This window comes from Rhodnius prolixus, unplaced genomic scaffold, assembly GCF_049639745.1.
Source record: "Rhodnius prolixus isolate KJV_2025 unplaced genomic scaffold, Rpr scaffold_5, whole genome shotgun sequence".
NCBI classification, from domain to species: domain Eukaryota; kingdom Metazoa; phylum Arthropoda; class Insecta; order Hemiptera; family Reduviidae; genus Rhodnius; species Rhodnius prolixus.
The window spans coordinates 22908544-22933818 of NW_027411624.1; the positions used below are offsets into that span (position 1 = coordinate 22908544).

A 25275-nucleotide genomic window follows, 5' to 3' on the forward strand; every position below is an offset into this window, starting at 1 on the left:
GTATGTTTTGGGTCCAAGTTGATACGGATAATAAATTTTTTGTTAATTAAGTTATAAATGAGGTACATACCTGTGGGCGTTAATTCGTCAACGTTCACATGGTATGGGGCATCAACAAACGTAGGACCGTGGTCATTTACGTCTTCCACATAAACTGTTGCTGAGAGGTAGGAATTTATCTGAAATTTTTGTTGTAAATTAATACTATGTATGTACGCATATATATTTAGCAAAATGAGTGAAGATGTAAATGATGCATGAAGAGCTGGAGTAGAGAAACTACCCAGTGGTAGCACTCTATACATATCAATGATGAACTTCAGATCTCAAGGAAGTCTCGAGGCCCATTGACGCGTCAGACGGCGTGGAGGATTGTTAGGAACGACAATGGAGGCGAGAGACTGTACGAAAAGATTACAACAATCAGAGAGAGCATTAAGGAACTTGGGTTGTTTCGTCTTGGCGAGTTATTGTACAAATGGGATGTTGAGGTAGTTATAAAGAGTAAGGTTATTAACGTAGAAAGGAGCATTAAATATCAGTCGGATAGTTTTGATTGAAATGCATGTACAGTCCGCATGTTTTTTTGCACTCAACGCTCTATATGTCCACATAGGTTTAAGGATAGTATTGTATATCAATCGTTTGTGTTCTATAGGCAATTTGCTGGGTCTAAGATGTATTTGCCATCATCTCTTAAGACATATTTGTAAAACAATAAAATAAAGATAATCAAGAATAACCAAGGCCATATGCTAGGTGTTATTTGAAAAAGATTTACCAATTATATTGAATATTTTTTTATGAACGAGAGATGGTTCTGGCAGACGAATAATCATAAGAGACCAGAGACAATGGCTAACATACGTAATGTATGTCACACTTCGGCTAACCATCAATTAGATTGTTACAGTCCATACATTTTTAGGAAGGATTTTTCACTCAATGTATCATTCATAAAGTAACAAACTGAGGATGAACTCGTGATGAGTTTGAAATCTATAGAATTTTTTGAAATTTTACATCAGCAACTCTTTCAAAGTTTGAACAAACTTAATGATAACCAGTTTTCATTAGTAGGAAAATCTGGCTAAAATCTCAAATTTTATTGGCCCTAGAAACCAAAAAAGTACTGTTCTGTTTTAATAAAAATTGTTCTAACTACTTCCTTTTAGGATTAGTGTTTAAGAAAAATAATTCTAATAAATGCATTACTAAAATCGGAAATGAGGAAAGAGTAGATAATAACGATTAAGTCATCATGAAGATAAAAATCATCATTTTCCAAAATGCTGACAATAAACAGGTAGTTTGCTTCGATTAAATACAGTGACAAGAAGTTTACCACTTATTTTCTTTAAAGTTCTTTCTTGCTTTGTCTTTTCCTTGTTTGTTACACACATCAACCGATATCGCTTTAGCAATAAGGTGATTTTCATTGTTGCCACATTACAAGAAATAACGGTTAACAAGTTATCATGCCAGTAATGTCATTTATATCTTGTTTTGTAGAAAAATGTTTTGTCAGTATCAAAAGTGTTGTTTTTTTTCTTTCTTAGTGTAATTTATCTTTAATTTTGGTTCTAGCAATAAAGTAGCGGATAATCTACAAAAATCAGCTTTGAAGTTGTATGGCTGATGATAAATAATAGGGCCTGTATAAAAGTATTAAAAAAAAGAAAAAAGAAATAAGATTTTCTGACTGAAGAATTTCCTTGGCTTCAACAACATTCATAGACATTTTATATTTACTAGCTTTTGGTTCTATTTATCTCTAAGCTATAGATTCCCAAATTTTTTCCCTCATCGCTCCTTTAAAAAAAAATATCACTTACCACCCCTTGCAAATGTATCTTTTATGAGTGAACGATATGATGAAAATACTACATTTTAGTGGTTTCTTAGCAATAATAGTCTGAAAGATTTTGTCGCAATTAAGCCATTATGGAACAAGAAATATCTTCAATCAAATCATATATCGTTTCATCACCTCCAGGAGAACGGTATAATCCACTTTGAGAACTTTTGTATTTGAACCATAGGCCTTGGTTAGATAGAGACTTTGACGAAGAAAAGTGTTCTCTGTGTAATTATAATGTTCGCGAGGAGATTTACCACTTTCTGGGGGAATGTCCTCTACTATCTGAGTTTCGTCAAATTTATTTCAAAAAGGCTACTCTCTCCAGGGAGGAGATCATTGGGTTCTTGTCTGGCCAGGTCCAACCTTGCCCGCTGCTACGCTATGCTCGCCATGCCTGGAGGGTCAGGTATCACTGGCTTTCTGACATTATTTAGAATAGACATTATAAGATAATTTTAGAATTGTAATTTCTTCATTTATTTATTTATTTTATTTTTTTCCTTCCTTATTTTTCTTTTTGAACAAACGTGTTTTTCTTTTTTGATTTTTCTTCTCAATAAGTTTGCTACAATTTTTTTTTTGTGTATAGTTTAATGGTAGTAGATAATTTATTATTGTTTAAATTTATGTTGTTTATTTGTACTCTTTATTCACTTATTTTACTTATTATTTACTTATTTTTTCTTTAATTGTTCATGCAGTAAACTCTGGCAGACGGCATTTGCCATTGCCTATATATTATGTTTTTTTCATAATTGTTCTGTACAAGTCTTAAATAAAAATATTATTTTTTTTTATTTTTTTTTTTTGTGATTTAAGGCGCGTCAACATCTAAGGTTATTGGCGCCCGGAGCTTTTTCCAGTGCACTGCCGGCCTCCGGACAGTGTTCTCTCGTTACAGACAACACTGTCCATCACCGGACAGTGAGCTGTAAGAAGCTCCTAGGAAGAGAAAATCTAAGGGTCAGTAGCTGGATAAAAATATTATTATTATTATTATTATTATTATAAAGATTTTGTCGCAATTAAGCCATTATGGAACAAGAAATATCTTCAATCAAATCATATATCGTTTCATCACCTCCAGGAGAACGGTATAATCCACTTTGAGAACCCATAGGTTAAAGTATACTTTAGTGTGTAGCGAGTTGTTGTATCTTCAAATAGCTTTAATTTAAGCACTTTCTGAAAACCAATACTATATCTTGTAATATATTAGAAATTGTTCGTCCTTAGAGAAAGGGTGAGGACAAAAAAAAAAAAAAAAGCTGGACATTTGCTGCTCAATATGAGATCAAAGGAAATGCTTCTTGATCAGTGTACTGCTCTTTGTTGGTTTCAAAAATTGCTTGAATAATATGGCTTTAGAAAGACAGATTCATTGTGAATATCCTGTAATTTTAATGAAGCTTTATGGAAGCTGTTAAGTCGAATCAAACATAAGTCTTCCAGCACTTGTTGCGGAACAGGTAATCGCTAAAGGTAGCCGCTATCTCCGCTTACGTCGTAAGAAAACTCAAAAGAACAAATAAGTACAAGGCTGCATGAACTAACTCCAAGGAGAATTAATACATGCCAACTTCTATTTTAAAAAAGACAAGCTGACTTTCACTTCTACAAGCAAATTAGCAGTCGCTTTTCAAGCAAGATCTTGAGACAGATGAACAAGAAGGAAATTTAATCAATAGTGGATGCTGTGTTTTCTACAGAGGAGTAATTTTTCACCAATCTGTTGCAATTAATCTGAGAATAAATGGGATTATTTAATAATAAATTACAAATCTGAGCGAATAATCAATCAGTAAAGAGTCCAAGTAGCTTTTTACGCAATCATCAATTTTTATTAAAAACGTGGTAAACTCATCATTGCTTTTATCACCTGTGGCACACACCATTTCTTAATTTTTATCCGGTTTTGGAGACTTTTAAGCAGCATCAGAGATTGATTTATAAGTTGTACAGTACTTTGACTTCCTACTTACAAAGCTGGTAATGTGGAAGCTTTATAGTCTATCATGCTCATTATAACTTCGTCATGTGAATCGTATTAATGCATTTTTTTGATGATTCAATATTAAGAAAACTGTAAAATAAGTGTTTTGATTGCATTAGGTGATTGTGCAAGAGTTACTATCGGTGGCATCATCAGTCTGACTGAAAAATCTGTTAAGAACATTAAAGTTCTTAAGTTACTGAGTTAACATAATCAATCTTAATGTCACTGTATTCAGAAAAATCTAAATAAATTAATTTTCAAAAATGAAGTAATTATTAATTGACTACCTCGGTTAAATATGTTAACAATTACTTTCAACGATGGAAATTTCAATCTATTTACTGGCATCTTCATAAACTGCTTACGTGATAGAAAGAATTAGGCAGCGCTACTTCCCACGATAAAATAGGAGTTTGGGAGAAATCAGCGAGGAGTAGTCAACGCTCATAAATTAAAACAAGATTTTCAAGGAGGATTTGCTTAGAGATTGGGTCAAATGATTCTGTAGATTTTGTAGGAGAGTTTCAGCAACTTAGGGTCTGTTTAACATAGTACTTTTCACCCCTGAAAATGATTTTCAAAGTCACACTATTTTCCATATGTCTATTAATCTAAGTAGATTTTTTACTGCCATGGAAGATTCGGTTCCATCTAATAAGGCCTTTTGGTTTCTTTCTCTTGTGTATTTATTTGGGTTAACTTTCAAACTACTTTTTTGTACACCATTACATCAAAGTACTTTTGTAACAAGGAAGGAAAATAAGTAGGGAAAAGGTAGGCTACTGCAAAGTAAATAAAAAATTAATTTGAATACAGATAAAATTTGAATAACTATTAGAACCAAAGAACTTACCGTATCTTCCCCATCTTGATAATCACAGACCAGTCTAAATTTAAGCACATTTTGTGGTACAGGATTATCTACTAAATTTTCTAAAGATTGCGCCAATTTCAATGATATATGCGTTCGATTTACTGTTTTAAATTTGAAAAAATGTGCATCTTCTTTCTAAATATTTTTTAAAGAAAAACAAAAGTAATTAGAAAAGATAAAGACAAAAGTTAGTGATTAAATAATTCTTTAAAAAAAACAAAAACATTTCACCTGATCCACTGGTTGAATGGTGAGATTCCTTCGAGGATGTACTTCGACCAGCAAGACCTCATCACCAACTGGCAAAGATTCTGGTACTCTTACAAATCGCAGGTATTCACCTAACGGATAAAATTGACAACCTGCAAATAATTTAAAAAAAAGTCAAATAAAATTGATGTGACAACGACTTAAGTTTAATTTTAATTCGAATAGAGCTCTGCTAGGTTTGTATGAGTTGAAAATCCTCTAGACATTGTTATTATAGCAAAGAGAGACTTGGTTATAGGTGAGAAATCAAAGTTTTCTATTAACAGTAAGTATTTAATATCTCGCGAAACTAATAAATTAATAGCGAGGAGTGACGAGAATTTTAAATGCAAAAAAGTATTTGTTCAGAAATACAAATTATATTAACATTAAGTTAAATTCATTGAATCTTTTATTAATCAGAATAATTAAGTTTTTATAAACATTGAACAGAGTCATAAAAGAGTTATAAAAATGGCTAGAACAACCAATTAAAAAAAATTAAATAAATAATATCCGGATGCACGTATACATATTAATATTTTGAAAGCCACACTCTCTGCGCATTACATTATTTAAAATGATTGGACAAACTTTTTGGTAAAATAACTCCCGTTCTAATTTGATAAATAGCTATTTTTAACATTTTCTTATTTGCAATTATTGATCTTTTTCTCAGTAGGATTTATAAATATTGTCTAATGTGTACAAATGGAGTCAAATCCGAGAGTGAATTATTGTTCCAATTACTTTTGGTCCATTATAAAGCAACCATTTCTTTTTTAGCTATATGGCATGCTTCAAGTTCATCATTCTGAAATTAAAAAGTAAAATTTCTTTTGGCAAATTGTGACAATTCGTTTCGAATTTTTAGGGCTTCCAATACTTCTTCAGTACTCTCTCTCGTTCTAAGGGTGTGGCACATTTAGGTATTGGTTTTGGGTCCAAAATAAGACGAAGAACAATCCTAGAACAGGATTTTATTTCAAGACTTGTTGCTTTAAAAAAAAACATTTTGGAAACTGTATAGAAATCATTATATCACTTATTACTTATTTATTCAGAGAAAAAAAGATTAAGAATGTGGTACTACTGAGTGATTTTGTTATCTGTCAGGTCAATGGAAGACCAAAATGAAATACAAAGTTTTTTGACATTGAAATTTTTTCCTCAAAATAGGAGAAAAGCATTTTATAATTCATTAAAAATAATAAGTAATATTGTTTTTAAATTATTTATTTATTTCCATTTTTGTCCGGTCCATAATTGAGATGAAAGATGAAGCTGTATTATCTATCCCTATCATTACCTATTTCTATTCACTCTACATTAAGTCCCAATCTTACTGAGAGCTCGGAAACTGCCCAAAAACATTGGCTACAAGATCAGCCACTAATAAGACGTTTGTTAATCCTACTGGCTCAAACTATTTTGATGAAAATAGTTCCTTAACTGCAGAAGAAAATCCATCCTTAAACTTAATAAAAAATAATAAACCTAATAATAAATCAGTTATCTACTTAGTAAATTACATATTGAATAAACAGGCGAATACAGAAAATTAAGATTTACTTGATATAAGAGCTGTAATTTAAGGTGGTGGCCATGGATGACCTACTCTTCAGCGTTCGGTCACTACGGAACAGTATTGCCCGAATATATGTTATTAATTTTAAACTTGTATCCTACATATTTAGCGAGTTCTTTTACTCTGATTTCATTTCTATTTCTTTTATTTCTAACTTTATTTAACAAATAATAATTGCTTATAGAAAATACCAAATTGATATTTAATGAATAATAATTTTATTTGGAATAAGTTTCTTTTCAAAAAGAATACGAATTTTTCCATTTTTAATTAATTTTAATTATTTACTAATGCGTCTACTTTCTTTTTTGAATAATCCTAGGCGAATGTACGGATACTGTACATTACTAATTAATAAAAAAAGAATTAATTTTCAACGTAATAGACAAAAAAAAGTGATGAGAAATAACTGCCTTTCACTAAACAATTAATCTTTATTTTATAAAGTCTCAAAGTTGGAATTTTTACTAAATATATCATATGACGGACGATACTAAATCATTTCGACAGCCAATTTAAAATTCATTAACAAGTGTTCTTAGTTTTTTGTTAGAAATTCAACTTACACTTCTTTTTTTTCTTTTTTGCTGCTGAAGATAGTTTCAGGCATCACTTCTTTTATTCAAATGGGAAAGTATAGTATTCGCTGGAAATATATTCATTTGTTTGGTTGATAAAATTTACTGTTATGCTATTTTAGTACTTATAACTAAAAACATGTTTCTTCGATGAAATTCAGAACTATTAATCTCCCGAAAGTGAAAACTCGTATAGAATTACATTTACTAAGTATTGTTCACAAATTTACAGGAGCTTATACAATATGTTCCTTTCCATACCTACAGCTACAGCTTTGTTCGTTTCAAGTGATCAAGTGCATTTTTATCGTGCTTATAGTAAGTTGCAGGTTTAGTAACTCTTTCTTAAAAAAATTGAGTTCATTATTGGATCTATTACTGAGCTCTGTATAAATTTCAGAGACTGTAGTCCGGTTTATTTTTTTGTAATGCGTTGTACTGGATACAAGATCAAGAATGTACAATTTTATGTAGCAACCCTAAATACATAAATTTGATCTCTTTCAATTTACGTTTACATTTCTAGGAGCTAGGCTCTTGTTAGATCCAGCAAAGATAAAAAAAAACAGGCATCTGGATTAGTTGAGTCAAATTTCAGACACCATAATGATTTAAAACCTGTCCGTTGATTTAATAATGAATTGAGTAAGCTTGAGCTTGGATATTAAGTACATCCTGGTAGATCTAGAAGACTTAGAACGTACAAAGCCTTTACAGCCAACGCAAAAAATAGATTGCGCCCCACAGATCATGGACTTGCAAGGATAAATATTCAGAAGTCAATAGATGCAGACTTTCTAATAAATATGTACATATATTCTCTGGACGGATGAAAGTACGTTTACCAACAATGGCATTCATTAAGCTGAATTTGTAGAAGATGGACCAAAGAAGATTCTCAAGACACATACGCAATCTGACTTCAGACTGTCTTAGGGATAAATGTGGTCTTGTCAACTATTAGCCACACTTGCCAATTGTGGTTTTAGTTTCTTATTTTGATTTTTCGGTTAATAGCTCCAACGATAACGATTTCTTTCTTTAAAGTAGGCATTTTAACCTTCCCTTAATGCCCATACAACTACTATTTAAACATTTTTACTGTTATAAACATTTTAAAGAATGCCCTTGAACGGCATTACTAACCTTATCTTCTCTTAATAGCAGTTTGGGATTAATAGAATAGCAAACGTGTGCCAAAAGTTTATTGCAGCTGGTTACATTTAAAATCAGCTGCACATGATGTTCTATAATCTGTAAAATGTATTCTACTTGCATTTGGTGTGGATCCAAATTTGAGATCGAGTTTGGTAAAAGTTTGAAGGGAATTGGCTAGTTACAATTTCAGAAATTGCTGTAAGTTATGTGAGTTATGTTCTGGAATTAAATTTTCATATTATTAATTTAGTGTTTACAACAAACAACACATTCTCTTAGATCTTTGGACAGTGCTCTAGTTTTAACAAGATTATTTTTGACGAGCAATTTTCACCGAGGCAAAATCACACATTGAACACCATTAGCTAAAGTTTTGTTTTATTTATTTACGCGCATGGTCATAGTAATTAGTTGATTAAATAACCAATGGTGAGAGAGGAGACTTTCTAACGTGCTCGGATTAAATATTATTATTATCAACAGGGAATACTTTTAACGGGTCACAACGGCCATTAATATTTAATAAGGAGCGGAGGGCTGGAAGAGTTAAAGGGGAGAGCTAATGTTAATGCTTTTGAAATAACTGACTGTCTACATTACGGCCACCTGTGTTTTCTTTATGTCTAAAATTTATAAATTATAAATAATATATCTTTCTTTTCCTCATTAAAATTATTAAACCTTCCTTTTTGGAATATAATGCCTCCATAAAGCTTCAAGTGAGAAATAAAGAAGTGGATACAGATAAGGTAGTCACATCGTGATATCTGAAGACATTACAAAGATATCCAGAAGAAGAATGAGATGAAAGAATAGGTTCTGTGGACAGGATTTTTAACCCCGTTAGAAAGGAAGTAGGAAGTAGGAAGTAGCTGGGCGGGCCACCTAGCAAGAATGGACGAGTCCGAGATGCCTAGGAAAACTCTGGATGAGATCTTGTTCCGAACTCGGAGAGCTGGTAGGCCGAGGCTGAGGTGGGCAGACGGTGTGAGGGTGGACGCTGGGAGTCTGTTACGAGTCTCTGAGTGGAGGGCGGCAGCACAGGACAGAGCTGGTTGGCGGACGCTCATTGGGGAGACCAAGAGTTGTAGAGCCATCGAAGTAAGTAGATAAGTAAGAAAGGAACCAATTGCACCTGACAAGAAATCTCGCAGGTCTTTCAATACACAAGAAAACACCCACCTATGTATAGGGTTACCATATATTTTTTACGGCAAACCGGGACAGTCAAACAAATATCATAATTTGTTAGATTTTTTTATTGTTAATAAACTATAACTTACACTTTTATGAATATTTTGCTATTACAAATTATTAATATTATTGAGTGTCACAAAACTGAACGTATATCGAAAAAAATCACAAAAAATGTAGGTATTAAATATAAAAATGTAATAAAATGCACTTATACATATTAATAGTAGTAATATATGTATATTATTTACTTGTACAAGAGTATTTCTCAGAACATTGTACTTTTTTGAAAAAGTTTTCGTCATTTCTAATTAAATCATAAAATTTACTACATTTCAAATTTAGATTAGTTTTACAAAATAATAAGTCACCAACGTTACACTCAAGCAAACGATTTCTTTATATTTAACAAATATTAAATCTTTGTTTTTAACCTTTAAAAACCGGGACACATTTAACAACCTGCTGGGACAAATGCTTAAAATCAGGACAGTCCCGGCCAAACCGGGACATAAGGTAACCCTACCTATGTTTCATCTTCTGTACAACTCGCGTCTTCTAGTACTGCTCCGAAGCCGGGCGATGTAGCACGTGAAAGCGAAGAAACAAAAATGTAATAAAGTGAGGAACTCGACTAAGAACCAGGCTAAATAAAGGGCCAGTATCGTCATTGCTAAGAAAACTAGAGCAGAGTGTTTTATCAATTGTTAGAAGTTAGCAGAATCGAGCTATCAACTTGATACATAATTTCTTGTTACCTCCAGGGTCAAAAAAAAAAAGAAGGCTAGAATGTCTACACCACTTACTAAGAATGAGTTTGAACTCCTTCAAATTCTTCTAAACACCAAACACGTCAAGTTTGTGCGTGATCTGTCTGGAAATATACGTTTCTCTTGCAGCGCTAGAAGTATTCTAGCCCTCATGAATCCAGAATCGCTGCCTGAGTATTCATGATTTAATTATTAGGAAGAAAATATAGATTTAGGTGATGTGGATGTGTTAGAAGGTTAATGTCAACACACAAATCCACATGTCTCGAGCTTTCATATTTCACACAAGCGTACATTACCAAATAACATTCATTAACAAAGCTCTTGTTTCAGGTAAATTAAAGACGATTATTACCAGCAACGAACAGAGTGAGCAAAGGAATTGTAATGATCAAGTGCCCCTTAATCCAAGAGAAGACAAAAACAAAAGTGGCTGAAGATCCACTTCAAAAGGTGAATAAAGTTGAAAAAAATAGCTTTTTTTTCCCCCATCAGTTTGCTGACTTTTGCAGATATTAGAAGCCAACAGTGATTAGAATTGTCAGCATGTTATAGCCCTCAGAAAAGAATGGTAAATGTGCAAGCAAAATCAACGTAAATAAATAAACTTTGCAGCCAGTCCACTTACTTGTTTATAACTATAATTATAATTAATTACTATAATAATCTGAACACAAACCAATTCGAGATTAGATGGAATTTATTTGAACAGCGTTACTTTCATCTGAAGATTTTTTTTAATCGGTTGGAATGCTTTTCTATCACTGTGTTACGCAGTTAGATGGGATTGTGAACAACAAAAGTTTTATATGTAGAAACTAGAAGACAAATTCTTTTGACTAAATTTAAGAATCAACCTCTATTTGACCCTGATTATAGATGCAAATCCGAAACTTGTTAAAATGAAAATTTTTCGTTATGCTAAAATCATCAATACTGGAGATATAATCAAAATAATGAGCTGCATAAAAGATCCATCCAACTTTTAGTTAACATATTATCCATTCAAAAAAAAACATTTTGTACTGTACATCATTCTGGAAGTGCAGAACATAAAAAAAAAGAGAGAAAAAAAAAAGCCACTTTTAGACTTCAAACTAACATCAATGTAGTGGTGATTGAAATTAGAAATTATTTCAGTAAGGAATTACTGGGACGTTATCTCTGTAAATAAACCAGCAAAAAGCTCATCAATATTTAAAGAGAAAGGGTCATTTTGGAAAGACTCCTTGACCCTGTGTCAAATTAAAACTGAAAAGTGAAATTTTTAATTTCATTTAATTCCAGTAACATCATCAAAACCACGATATGTGAAAGTAATAAATGTTTTCCCTAAGTTGTTTTCAATATACCTATTTAGAGTTGTAGGTGGGAGCGAATGCGTTGATGTGGGTCAGATATATACATTAGTTTATAACATGTTTACAAAACATTGTACCAAGAATGTTCATCAGAAAGTAACGATTGATTTCTCCTAGATTTTATGAACGACTGTAAACTGTATGTCTATAAACATTTGAAGTAATTAAGAGTATAGTACTGGACAATATCTTGAGAAGAAATTGAACCATACCAAACAATAATCTCACAGCCAACAAAAAATTTCGTACCTTTGGATCAATTCCAAAAAGAACAGAGTAATTCTACTTTAGTTTTTTTAAGTTCAGCTTTTAATGAGTCAATATTTTTAAAGTAAGTTATGTAGTATCTAATTTTGCAAATTTAGTCACATACTTCTTGTTGTAGTAGTAACAAGTTTTTGTTTTTGTAGTATCTTTGTATTGTGTGATTGTATCAGGTTTATACGTATTTGTTTAAAAAAAGATTTTGTTTTAAATGAGAATTGTTTCGAGTCTAATGTTCGAATTAGGGAGTTCTAAAAGATTTCTATGTTGTTGCCAGAGTAATAAAAAGAAGTTGTAAGATTGTACCATCCAACATCAATTTCGAAAAGGTGAAAAGAAATGGATGCAGCGAGACAACAAGCTCAAAATTTACTTGATATTATTTTTGAACATCGTATTGAAAACAGAACTTGAATTATATTAAACGGGCAATCTTTCTAAGAACTGATTTTTACATTTAAAAAAAAAAGTATACTCATGTCAAATAGTTCACTATCTGATACATTCACTGGATTTTAGCTAAGTATTTAATGAACCTATGTTTACTGGTCAATTGAATCGTATTTATAGTCTAAGGGTTCTTAATAAAACTTGTAGGTCTAGTTGAACGCCTTAAGTTTGTATAAAGACAAAATTTATAAACTTCGTTTTAAAGGTAACGAAGATTAACTAAAAAACAAATGCAGTAAATCGCACTTTAGTTGAAGCTACTACATATTATTATAAGTTTATTAACCTGGTGTGTCAGAATCATCAAACAAACTTGTTGGAAGATGTGAGAATATTAAAACTAAAGTGTTAACAATTTCTTTAAACATGAAGCCACCAGGAAATATTGATTTTTATAGAATTTTGGGCTTCTATGAAATTTGTCTTTATAAGATACAAAAAATGGTGTTAATCCGCATAGAAAGTTGTGTGTCTGTTTAAGAATAAAGCAGCCATTAATTAAGTTTCATCAACTAGCTGTCATTAAGAAGAATTTGTAGATGGGGTGCCAAAGAGTTTGAAGATAATTGTACCAATTGGAGAGTAGAGTGAAAGGATGGACACTAATAGATTTATTCAATTGGAGGAAAACTAAAATTTTAATGCTTACAAACAAACATGACCTTTCCTCGCTTAAAAATGAATGTTTTACTCCTTTGACTACTTAGTAGGAAGAAGTATTCGTTTGTAGATTTCTTGTTAATTGCTTTTTAATATTTATATAGCCTATTCTGATTTATTACCATTTAATTTTATTTAGGCATCCACAATTATTAAAAAAGTGTAAGTGATTATGTTCTAGGTACGTTTAAAGATAAATTTATTAAAAATGTCTAGGGATATGCCACTCAATAAAGGACCTTCAATACTTCTTCAGATGACTGTTTGAAGTTATCCCTTTAAAGAAAATGGTCGCAACGCCAGAGAGCAATTTCAGTTTTCCAAGAGGTTTGTTTGAGATTGTGAGTGAGGAGAGTTTGTCAATAAACGGTTGATATGGTTGGGTTTTGGAATCATCAGATTTGTTTAGTTTAACGAATGATATTTCAAAAGAAATTTTAAGATCAGTATGAACGGTTGTTTGATAATATAATAGAGCGTTGGTAATTTTTCTGAGCACTATTGCTTGGAGGGATAGAAGTTGAAATCCTTGGTTGAATCCAAACCACGCCTCAGTTTTTTTGAAGGGGTTTTATAATATTAGTTTATAGAGAAGTATTTGGTATTTAAGTATGAGTTTCGAGCGCCTGTCAAGAAGTCTAGAAAGGCTTGGGTGACTTCTGTTAAAATACTGTCTTTTTAATCTTGTATGTGGAGCCTATGTGAGACTTTTGTCACGTTAAAGTCGGATGATATAATTTTTTAAGCTGATTATTACAAAATGTAATGTTATTATACCATTTTTGCCAAAATCGCCAAGAAAATGATTTAATTAGGAAACAGTCGTTTTCTGCTCGCCCATTGCTTTTTGTATTGAGCCAATAACTTTGTTAGTATACCAATGATTTAAACAACAAAACGCAATAAAAAACAAGGTCCATTAAATGATAAATACGACTGCTTTTTTTTTTTCTTTAATTCCTAGATCAAATTAAGTGATAGATTGTTTAATAATAATATGACAGTTTAGAATTTAGCATTAGTCGTCCTCAAATTGATTACTTCAAATAAAGCAAATGTTAACTTCAATGAACTTAAATGAATTACCTGTGAATTAACAACTGTAAACATTTAATTTATAAAGTGAAAAATTGTTTGTAATTAGAATTTTTTTTTATCTTAAAAAAAAAACTATTTACCTTCAGCGAGGGCAAAAGTAGACGTTGCAGCTAATAGAGCAACTATAATTACGCCCATTTTCACTTTTGTCTGGCAGTCATAACTGAGCGAACCTGTAACATTTATTAATAAATCAATTATTACTGTTCTTTGAATGGCTATTAAATTGATATTTTAAAAAAGTGTTCAATTAAATCATAGTTCCATAACTTTCCTCAGATCCTCAGAAAATAAAAGTGGACTCTGCAACTTCGACGATTTTTTGTTGTTGTTTTCTCTACAATCTATGTATATTATTTTTAATTTCTCTTATTAGATAAAAATGAATTTTTTCCAAATGTTTTGCGATCGTGATAAAATTTTGAAAGTGGGTTTTTATTAGAACAAAATATCACAAAAAAACAGATATCTGACTTGATATTTATTTCCCAAATAGTAAAACTGTAATTGCACCGAAATGGACGGACGGTATTAATGGTGGAAATAGCTGCCTTCAGCACTAACAATCTCCATCCAGTTTCAGGAGAGAAAGATAAAGTAGTTGAGAGGGGGGGCACATTTTGAACAGAATTTACATTTTCTCTTACAGAGTGCACAGAATCGTATTATTGAACCTTTTTATTTTGTTTTCTACAACTTTCACGTCTTCTTAACAGATCTATATCAATAAACAGTTGGTACTTTACATACATATCTATATTTTTTTAATTTAAAAATGTGTCAAATGTTAATATCTGCCCCACCGGTGGGGTACCTTAGAACACAATATAAAATAGAAAGAAATGATATTACTTTACTCTGAATCTACCTTCTATCAGTTATTTCTCTCACTACTACATTACTTTCTCTTTTAAACCTCTGAAATATAGTTCAAAAATCAAGAATGACTCAGTTCGGGATGTTGTACCCGAAGTGTGATGGGTTTAGGAAGTTTGAACAATATATTCGGTTTGTTGCGCTTCTTAAAGTAGCTTCACACCACTTTCCCCTTCTTTGCGATTTTTTTTTTTTTTTTTTTATATCTTTTATTTGAAATTTACACCTGCACTCGTGCAGTACAATAAGTAAATACGCTGTGCGTACAATAAAAATGGCGTGGCAATCATGAATGATGATCATCCAGTGATGACCATCATTAGTCTACCAGTTGGTCACGGGGCCAACGGCGCCTCAGCCGTCTTCGGGGGTTGGAGGGAAGTGTGGTTGAGAATAGGTTTGCAGCTAAAGGATTAGGGTGAAATGATAGTTTTTGGTGGAATGTGTTGTAGCGGGTTTTGGCAAGTTCTGGTATAAATGGAATGTTGAGGTCTGTGTGTATGGAGTGGTTACTGACATAAAAGGGAGCATTTACAATGCGGCGGAGTATTTTAGATTGGAGTGTTTGTAATCTGTTGATGTTAGATCGTTTAGCTGTCCCGTAAAGTTCAAGTCCGTAAGTCCATATTGGAGCAAGAAGGGAAGTGTACAGTCGACGCTTGTTCTGTAATGTTAGTTTTGAGCGTTTGTCCAGTAGTCTAGCAAGGAGTTTGTATTTTTGTGTAATTCAGCCCGTTTAAGTCTCGTATGAGGGTTCCAAGTTAGTCTTTTGTCTAGGTACAGTCCAAGGTACCGCACATGGTCGGCTGGTGGGATAGGAGTGTTATATAAGAAGACAGGTCCAAGAGTTGTTCGTTTGAGTGTGAAGACTATGTGTTTGGATTTGTTTGGGTTGATTTTTATTCGCCATTTTTGTAGCCAGGGTTCTAGTGAGTGAAGGTGAGATTGTAGAGAGCGGATAGCGAAGACAGGATCAGTATGTGTGGAGAGAATGGCAGTGTCGTCAGCGAAGGTGTATATGGAGGTGTTGGGATTTGAAGGTAAGTCGGCTGTAAAGATTGTGTAGAGAAGAGGAGCTAAGACGCTACCTTGTGGTACACCAGCAAGGACAGGAAAAATAGATGATCGAGAAGAGCCTTGAGTTACTAGGAAGAATCGGTCGGAGAGATAGGATTTGAGTATAAGATAGTATGTGCTTGGTAGAATACCCTTAAGCTTCCATAGCAAACCCTTGTGCCATACTCGGTCAAAGGCCTGTGAGACATCCAAGAATACTCCAGCGCAGAAATGTTTAAGCTCCAGTGATGTAGCGATGGTGTCCACAACGCGATGGGCCTGCTGGATTGTAGAGTGGCAACTGCGAAAACCAAATTGATGATTTGGGATAATTCCAAGGCCATCAAAATTTTCTTGAAGGCGTGGTAGGAGGAGTCTCTCAAAAATTTTGCCTAGAATCGAAAGGAGGCTGATAGGGCGGTAAGAGGAAGGTAGATGCGTGGGTTTTGAAGGTTTAGGTATCATACAGATGGTGGAGAATTTCCAAAGAATAGGATAATAGGTAGTTCTCAGTATTGAATTGTAGATGGTTGTAAGGAGGACTATTGCTTTTCTAGGAAGTTGAAGGAGAATGTGTGCTGTGATTAAATCATAACCTGGACTCTTTTTAGGGGGAAGATTGATAATGGCCTCCTTGACTTGCTTGGGTGTGAATGATTTAGGAGGAAGAGAAACTGGTAAAGGAATGTCCAAGTCGGTATTGACGTCTTGGGTGTGTTGTAGATTTTGGGTGTCAGGATGTGGGGTGAAGACGGAAGAGAGGTGAGCTGCAAGTAAGTCAGCTTTCTCTTGATCAGATTTGGCCCAGGAGTTGTCAGCAGAACGGAGAGGGGAGGAGGTTTGTTGAAATTTTAATATTCGTCGGGTGACAGTCCAGAGTTTTTTGTTTGCGATTAAACAAAAAAAAAGTCACAAACTTGCAGGTCGGTAGGGCGGCACATTTTAACTGAGATGTTGAAATCTGCCCCCTCTCCTTCCATAAAAGAAAATATAATATCCAACACTTTTTGCAAGCAAATAGACTTTTGTAAATACTAGATTTAAGAATACGAATTCCAAATGTTAATATGGACTAAAAATACTTATACCTTGTACACTACAATCTTCACAATACACTTCCAAAGCAGCAACAAAAATTTTACTTCCACCTTACAAAATATAATATATTCCTCAATTCTGACTTTACAAACAATGAAAACGAAGGGAAACTCTGTTAATTATACAACAGGTCTACCACAAAATATGGAGAAAATTATCAATCATAAATGTTTTAAATATTTGGCGAGAAATTAAAACTGTTCAAAGGTGCCCCCTCTCCCTTACTCAGAACTAGGGTTTTGAAATAAAGAGGCTAAAGGGAAGTGGATGACGTCCTTTTTTCTGGATAGTGCCTGTAGAATGGCAACTGGAGTTCGACCTGAACTCCAGTAATCAGGCCTTGGGAATGGACTGAAATATTTAAATCCTTCTACAAAAAGCGGCGATCTTAAAGCACATACGTACTGCTTTGTCCGCAAATTTCAAGGTGACCCTAATAAATAATGTGGTTGACTGGTAACCCATATACTGTTACATAGCACCATACCAGGATATCTGAGTTCAGAAAAGATGTAATAATAATAATAATAAAACTCAAGTTACGTAAATTTATGGGGAACTGGAACTGTGATATTTAAGTAGAATTTAACATAACGAAGCGTTTATATGCACTGCTAAATCGATTATATATTCTTCGAGTATATTGTGTCACACATAAACACAAACTATCTCACTTTTTCTCTCTTCAAACCGCTTGCTCTCTCATCTATTATATTATAAAGCCTGTAGAATACGCAGATCACGGGGTGTTTCTTGAAACTTGTCCGACCAGTAAAAGTTATTTTTATGATTACACGTAACAGTTGCCGTTATGGTCCAGAGCAACCTCTTTTTTTTTTCTTCTGATTTTATATGTTCAGATGACATGACTTGCACCACTTATTAAGATGTTCTAGCAGGTTTATCTTTTCTTTTTTTTTCATTTCTTTGATTCTTCTACTTTTGGTTGTTTAGCAATTTTTAAATTATATTTCCAAATTGGCCATGAATATATGTTAATTCAAGGTAAGTTATTTAAATTACTATAATTTTAACAAATTGTTATCACACAAAAGCGTTGCTACCAATTTATTTATTTTTGGGAGTTCTTTTTTATAACACGATTTTGTGTTTTATGCACTGCATGTTTCCACTTTCTGAGAATTCAATTTTATAAAATAAAAAAAATAAATCCCTGTATAGCTACTTATTATTCAAGTACCGGTGTTTCTTAAGTAAAACTCTTATATCGTATTACCTCTGAACTTCAAGCCTGTCTGAACTTTAGACTGTACTTACTTTGTTTACCATCTCTAACGAAGAAGAAAATTCTATAAATTACAGTAACTAATGAGTAACCATGTCATTTCTTTGCAAAATAATAATAATAAAAACAAAAAAATAAATAAATAAAATTAACTGATAACACGCTTAACAGTTGCCTTGTCTTATAATATTTCTTAAAGTATCTGCTACAGAATCTTGCTGCTACATACTTGTGGATGTTTCAGGACAACGGAGCAATTTGTAAGTGGATTCTTTAAGGTCCTCGAAACTCCATCGCAACACTCGCCAAAAATTTTAACTGGTTCATTATATAAAGAGTAAATAATAAAAGTTTATAGTAAAAGAGTATAATAAAAAGTAAGGCGCCGCAGTAGCCGAGCGGTTAGAGGCGAGACCTGCGAAGCAGATTTTATTTAATGGTTAATAAAAGAAATTTACATAAAAGTATGTTTGCTAGTCGTCTCCATCCACGACACCTAATTGGTAGTTGGACGTAAAGCCCGCCTAAAAAAATAGGCAATTACTTTACTAATAAAAGAGTAAAAAAGACTGAACCTACAGATAGATAGGTAAAGATGTTTATTATTATTTATTATACAGGTTCATAAAGAAACATCACAAGACAATGATCGTTACGACCGTCTGTCAAGTTGTTATCAATATACGAGTAATATTAATAAGGAACAAATATACAGGGTGTCCCAACCTATATGGATAACGACTTTTTCTCGGAAACTAAGATAGTTAGAAAAAAACTAAAAAATACGTATTCCCTTAGTTTTTTGTTAGGAATCCAAATTTAATTTGTAATTTTTTTTCGGTGCCACCAGAAGCGAGATACAGACACCAACTTCATTTTTTCAAATGGGAAGGTGCGGTTTTTATTTCAGAAATAGATTCCTCTATTTTTTTAAAGAAAAATTTACTTGAACGGTTTTTTTCTGTGAACGATATTTTGCAAGTTATGAATGAAAACATGATTCTTATAAGAAATGTCAAAATGATAATATTTTAATGGTTTTTTGATCGAATAAGAAGCAAAGTACTATTTTATTATAAATTTTACTCCTCATTAATATTACAGATCATGCTCGAAATGGCCTCCACCATTAGAGATGCAAAGACATGCACTTTCCTGCCAATTGCTCCTTACTGTCAAAGAAATAGATTCGGCTTTAACCGACTTACAGGTATCTGTTATTCTCTGCTTTAGTTCATCTACAGATGCAATTCCGGCTTGATTCTGATGCACCTAGATTTAGAAATGCTTTTAGGTAAGCAGAAATAAGGAAAGAAAGAAAAAAGTTATGAATAAACACCTTGTTTTTCAGGGATACCCAAAGGAAATAGTCCATAGGTGTCAAATCCGGTGAGAGAGGTATCACTGAATCGCCCCCCCGAGTTGATATAATACGCCCATCAAATTGCCTATCGAAAAATCTCTTTACATGCCTGGTGGTGTGTATCGACACAGGGGGCGATTCAGTGGCCACCTCTCTCACCGGATTTGACACCTATGGACACCTGTAATATTAATGAGGAGTAAAATTTATAATAAAATAGTACTTTTCTTCATATTCAATCAAAAAACCGTTATAATATCATTTTGAAATTTCTTATAAGAATCATGTTTTCATTCATAACTTCTAAATTATCGCTCACAGAAAAAAACCGTTCAAGTAAATTTTTCTTTTAAAAAATAGAGGAATCTATTTCTGAAATAAAAACCGCCCCTTCCCATTTGAAAAAATGAAGTTGGTGTCTGTATCTCGCTTCTGGAAGCACCGAAAAAAATTTACAAAGTAAATTTGGATTTCTATCAGAAAACTAAGGGAACACGTATTTTTTAGTTTTTTTCTAGCTATCTTAGTTTCCGAGAAAAAGTCGTTATCCATATAGCTTGGGACACTCTGTATACATCCAATAAAGATAAAATAAATGAAATAATATGCTCCAATTTAACAACAAAAGGGAAAAAAGATTATTGTAATACTCATAAGTAAAATGAACAAAATGGCATACTCGTGAAACTAATAATAATTATTCCTTTGTAACTAAAGATTAAATTCTGTGATTAAAACATTTCTTTAGGAAGATGCTGTATTAATAAACTTAACTAAACTGATCCAGTCTCCGCCATTTAAATAAAATAAACATGGCTTTATTATCCAATTGACTCGACTGAACCTGTGACAGAGGCGCCACATCTGAAGGTAATTGCAGTTCGTGGCTTTTTACCAGTGCACGGCCGGGCTCTGCACAATGTCTTCTAGAGATGCAGTCTACCACCAGGCAGTGAGCTACGCAAGAAACAAAAATACTCCAATGGCTATTTTTACGAAAGCGACATTTAATCTCAAAACTTAAAACTTTCAAGTTTGCTCTACCTGTTTAGTTATAAATCATGTTTAGACGATACAGATTCAGATGTTTCCTGAATGATTTTAATGTTAAATGAGTTTAATGATTTTAACGTTACTGGTAATTATTATTAGTCATTGTTATTAACCCAGAAAGAAGAAATGCTCATAAGCAGACAGGACAGAAGACACACTAACCTTACAGCAATGTAAAAATATAATGCATAAATTCTGAAGATGACCTAGTTGCTGAGTCCGAAACTTGGAAAAAATAAAAACTAATGATTGGAATGGGCATTATTTTTTCTGCCTTCTAGATTACTTTGCCAATGTATATTTGCCAATTATTGTGAAAAACCAATAAGCCTATATGATTCCAATCTATGTGAAAACACTATTAGCGTGTAGAATGGCGTAAGAATTGGAGGAAAGTGTGACCTGTTCAATATCACTGCCTTCATTTCCGCTTTCTCGTACAATATCAGTGTTTGGTTGTGTTGGTAGCTATGAAAATTTGTAGCCAATGGACCGACTGAAACAAATATTCTCTTTTCTAAAAATTATTCTCTCCAGTTTTGTATAATATTTTTTAATTTATTTAAGAGAAACTTTAAATTAATTTTATTCTTTTAATAAAATATACTTAATTTTTTCCTTTCTTTTTTTTACTTAAGAGAATTTGAAAGGCATAAAGAAACACGAAGAAGTTAGTCTAATAGAAGATCTAAGGCCGGGTGCTGCTTCGCAGGCAATGCAGCCAGGCTTATTGGGCCGACCACTTGTACTTCCTGAAGGAGAAATAAGTCCTTCTTACAAGGTTTGCGGACCCAACAGTCTATTTCCTTCGGCTTCCCGTTATAAAAGAGTAAATCAGTTTTCATTCAAATCAGATACAAAACATTGTTATATCATTCTTTTTCTATCTCCCTAGTACGAGCAAATGTTACCATCGTTACAAATTTCACACATAGAGGCCAGCACCATTCCTCCTTGTTCAGTTTACTGGATTGCAATCCAAAAATAATTAATGTGCAACGTATTATTTAAATTATGTTTTCATTAATAATTTTATAAGAGTAATAAATGAACTTATGTGGAATAAGCTCATATAGGTCCTTGGAGTGCTTCTTTTTTGCATTTGTGCAGAAATTCTGGCCATTAGACTTCAAAAAAATTGCACATCTCTGTTCACTGTTTCATCTCTGTCCACCATTCGTTAATAGTTATTCCTCATAATGGCTTATTTTTGAAGTTAGAATCTTTATGATAAATATAATTGTCAGCTGACGTTCTTGCAAATTATTATTATTTATTTATTTTTGCATTTCAAGAAAGGTTTCATCGAGCTATTAGCGAGACTGTCGCTCTGCAGTTGTCAAATTTCTCCAATTGTTACATCTGTTTCTTCAGATATATTTGGAAGAAATAATGTTGAATGTCCTCATTTTTATTTTTATTTATAATATCAGCTATTTCGTCCCTTTTGTTAGTATTAGTTGCACTTTCTACAGATATATTTTGAAAACTGTTAATTATCTAATTTTATGAACTCCTTACCTATGAGGTTTTGGAACTCAAAAGTAAACTACGTCACTGATTACGAAACTGTTATGATTACAACAAGAAGTGAAATCATGCGAGTATTTCACTTTATTATCTCATTCAGATTCATGATGTTCCAACAAAGTCTTCATTCGAACATTGGAGACAAATCCAAAACTTCTTGCTTCAGCAGGAAGGAAAAATACTGAAACAGTAATTTATCCCACAAAGTTTCACTTTTGTTTCCACTAATAACGCTCGCTTTCTAAATGAATTATTATCGGATATTTATTTCATTATTATTATTATTATTTTCCTTTTACAGAAACATGATTTTATTGAAGATAATATAAATATAAAATGTCACGGATGAATCTACCTTCGTGAACAAACAGCAGAAAGAACCTGCATATTTTTCACGCTTTTTTAAAAAATAAATATCCTGAAAGAAGTTGAATGAGCATACGAAGATTTACAGTAGGTAAGCAATCAAAATAATGTAATTTTTTTTTACAAATATATTAAATTTAAATAAAATTATTAACATTTTTAGTAATTTCTTTACCAGTAAACATACATTATAGTCGAACTATCTAAGGTTGAATACGGATCACGTCCGACAATTCAGAACTAGCGTAGAACATACCTAAATCTAAAAATCAAGAAATTATTTCTTACTAAGTTGAACAATATTTGTGAGAATCGTCACTTTGATAAAAGCAATAAATTCACAGCTTTATGATTACTATAGGCTCCAAAGGGTTGTTTCTAAAAGTTGCCACCAGGGTCACCTCTAGCAGTTTAGCTAGTAGAGGTTTCATCTATAAATTCTTTGTATTTATTTTGTGATGACCTTTAACGGCGAGGAATAAGCCAGCGCCACTTTAGTTGACGAATGGTTGGCTTGGAAAGGATAAATAAAAGAGATGAATTTAAGCATTTGAGTCACTTGAAAGGTGAGAATAAAATTTAATGTAGCTAACTGAGTTGATGTCTTTAATGAATGATCTTGGCTGATCCCCACAGTTCGAGGACCCAAGCCCGAATTGGATTCAAGTGTACGTTGTGAATTAGAACCTTTTACGAGGTGTGGCTATTAAATAACGAGACTATTGCTGTAAAACATTTTATTTTAAATTTATAAATATTTAGTTATTATCACCCCTCCCCTATCCCTACAACGCTCCATGCGAATTTACCATTGTTCGAAACAGTGCTGGAAATCTTTTTCTGTGAACTCCTGCATGACGCGTGCTGCTTTTTCTTTTACAGCTTCAACGGACTGAATTTGTGTACCTTTTAATGCAGGTTTGACTTTGGGGAACAGATAAAAATCACATGGGGGCCAGGTCAGGCGAATAAGGCGGATGGCCTAAAACTGGGATGTTGTACTTGGCTAGAAACGTCTTGGACAGACAATGCAGGGTGAGTCGGCGCGTTGTCTAGATGGAGAACCCATGACTTGTTCTTTCACAAAGCGGGTCGTTTTTTCCTTACACTTTCACGGAGTTGAGCAAATACCTCACGGTAGTAATGTTGATTAATTATAATCGATATTTTCATCCGTTTTGGACGTGGAAGGGCGACCTGGGCGGTCATCATCTCCGACATCTTCTCGGCCATCTGGGAAACGCTTGAACCACACAAAAACTTGCGCACGTGTTAAACATTCATCGCCATAAACTTCTTTTAATAAAAGATAAGTTTCAGTAGCGGTTTCACCAAGTTTCACGTGAAATTTCACGACAATTCGTTGCTCTACTACATGTGTAATATCTTGTTTTCGGCAAAACGAAACTAACACCTCTTACACAAACGACGGTTCCTCTACAAATTCGTGAGACGCTGCAATCGAAAGAGAAGGCTTTACGCTGCACAGCTGTCAGTCGTTAGGATTTGGCGCATGCATAGTTCTTCTGTAGCAGCATCAGTCTCGTTATTTAATAGCCACACTTCGTATACCCATTAATGGTTAGTTTAATTAAATAGATGGTTACATTAATTTACTATTCACAATTATTATTAAATACAATTTCTTAAAGTAACCAGAAAAACTAAAAAAGAAGAAATAAATTATTAAAATAGAAAGAAGCTGCTCAATCATTTTACTTGTTAGCAATGTAATTAGCTAACCACTTATTTCTTTATTTCGTTCTTTTTATAAAAATTTTTTTACTGCAATTGGAATAGCATTTTTAAACCATGTAATTCTATTTAAGTCGACGTGCATTACATTAATTGCTGCTCTAAGAAAAGATGCTTTAATATTAAGGGTGCTTGTGCAGAAAGTTGAATCCATCTAATTCTAAACATAATTCTCTAAGTCTAAAAATTAGACTTAAGTTTAGATTGACTAGATTCCGTGAGAGTTGGTCATTTAGTATTTAATACCGTGTCTCAAGAGATTTCTTCTGATACTCTCCAGTTGTAGCTTAAAGGGTTTGGAAAGAGAGCCTTTAAGTAAAATTTCGTCACTAGTTCCTCTTCGTCAAAGTACTGAACTTTCAGTCAAAGACGTTCCTTCACACAGGATATTGTACAAATTTAGCCTTTTTCTATGTTATTTGACCAAACTTAACAGGCTAAGCGTTATCAGGCTTAACTCACTCGATGCTGGAGTTTACTCGGTAGCCTGACAAAGAGTCAATGACCTTTTGGAACCGAAAACGGCCATGTTGTGACATTACCATAACAAACTTTATGAGAGTGGCTTGTGTACTTTTCGCCTGTCTCTTGCCAGAAGTAATCATTCGCTTCTGGTTACCTTAGAGTTTATGTGCACCCACGATATGTTGACGCAAATGCATTTTTTATGTGCAGTTATTGACATACTTATTTTAAGGGTATTTAGAAACGTGAACCCAACAAGCTACTGTCTTTTTACCCAAATGTCCTTATGCACAAGCGACTAGGCAGTTTTTACCAACCTCATCAGGATGTCTAGGCAGTGCCACACTATTCTTGATTTAACCTAGG

At 33.1% G+C, this 25275-nt stretch overlaps 1 protein-coding gene across 2 annotated transcripts in view; it reads right to left on the minus strand.

Annotated features, from left to right (window-relative positions):
- Positions 1–25275, minus strand: part of Cad89D (cadherin 89D) — a 118956-nt gene that overhangs the window by 24872 nt on the left and 68809 nt on the right. For both annotated transcript variants that reach the window (XM_074136590.1, XM_074136589.1), the window contains exons 2-5: positions 14182–14274; positions 4963–5093; positions 4711–4866; positions 71–179 (exon numbers count right to left, since the gene is read on the minus strand). In XM_074136590.1, the coding sequence (XP_073992691.1) occupies positions 71–179; positions 4711–4866; positions 4963–5093; positions 14182–14239 (454 nt within the window). In that variant the 5' untranslated portion in view covers positions 14240–14274. The remainder of the gene's footprint in view (positions 1–70; positions 180–4710; positions 4867–4962; positions 5094–14181; positions 14275–25275) is intronic.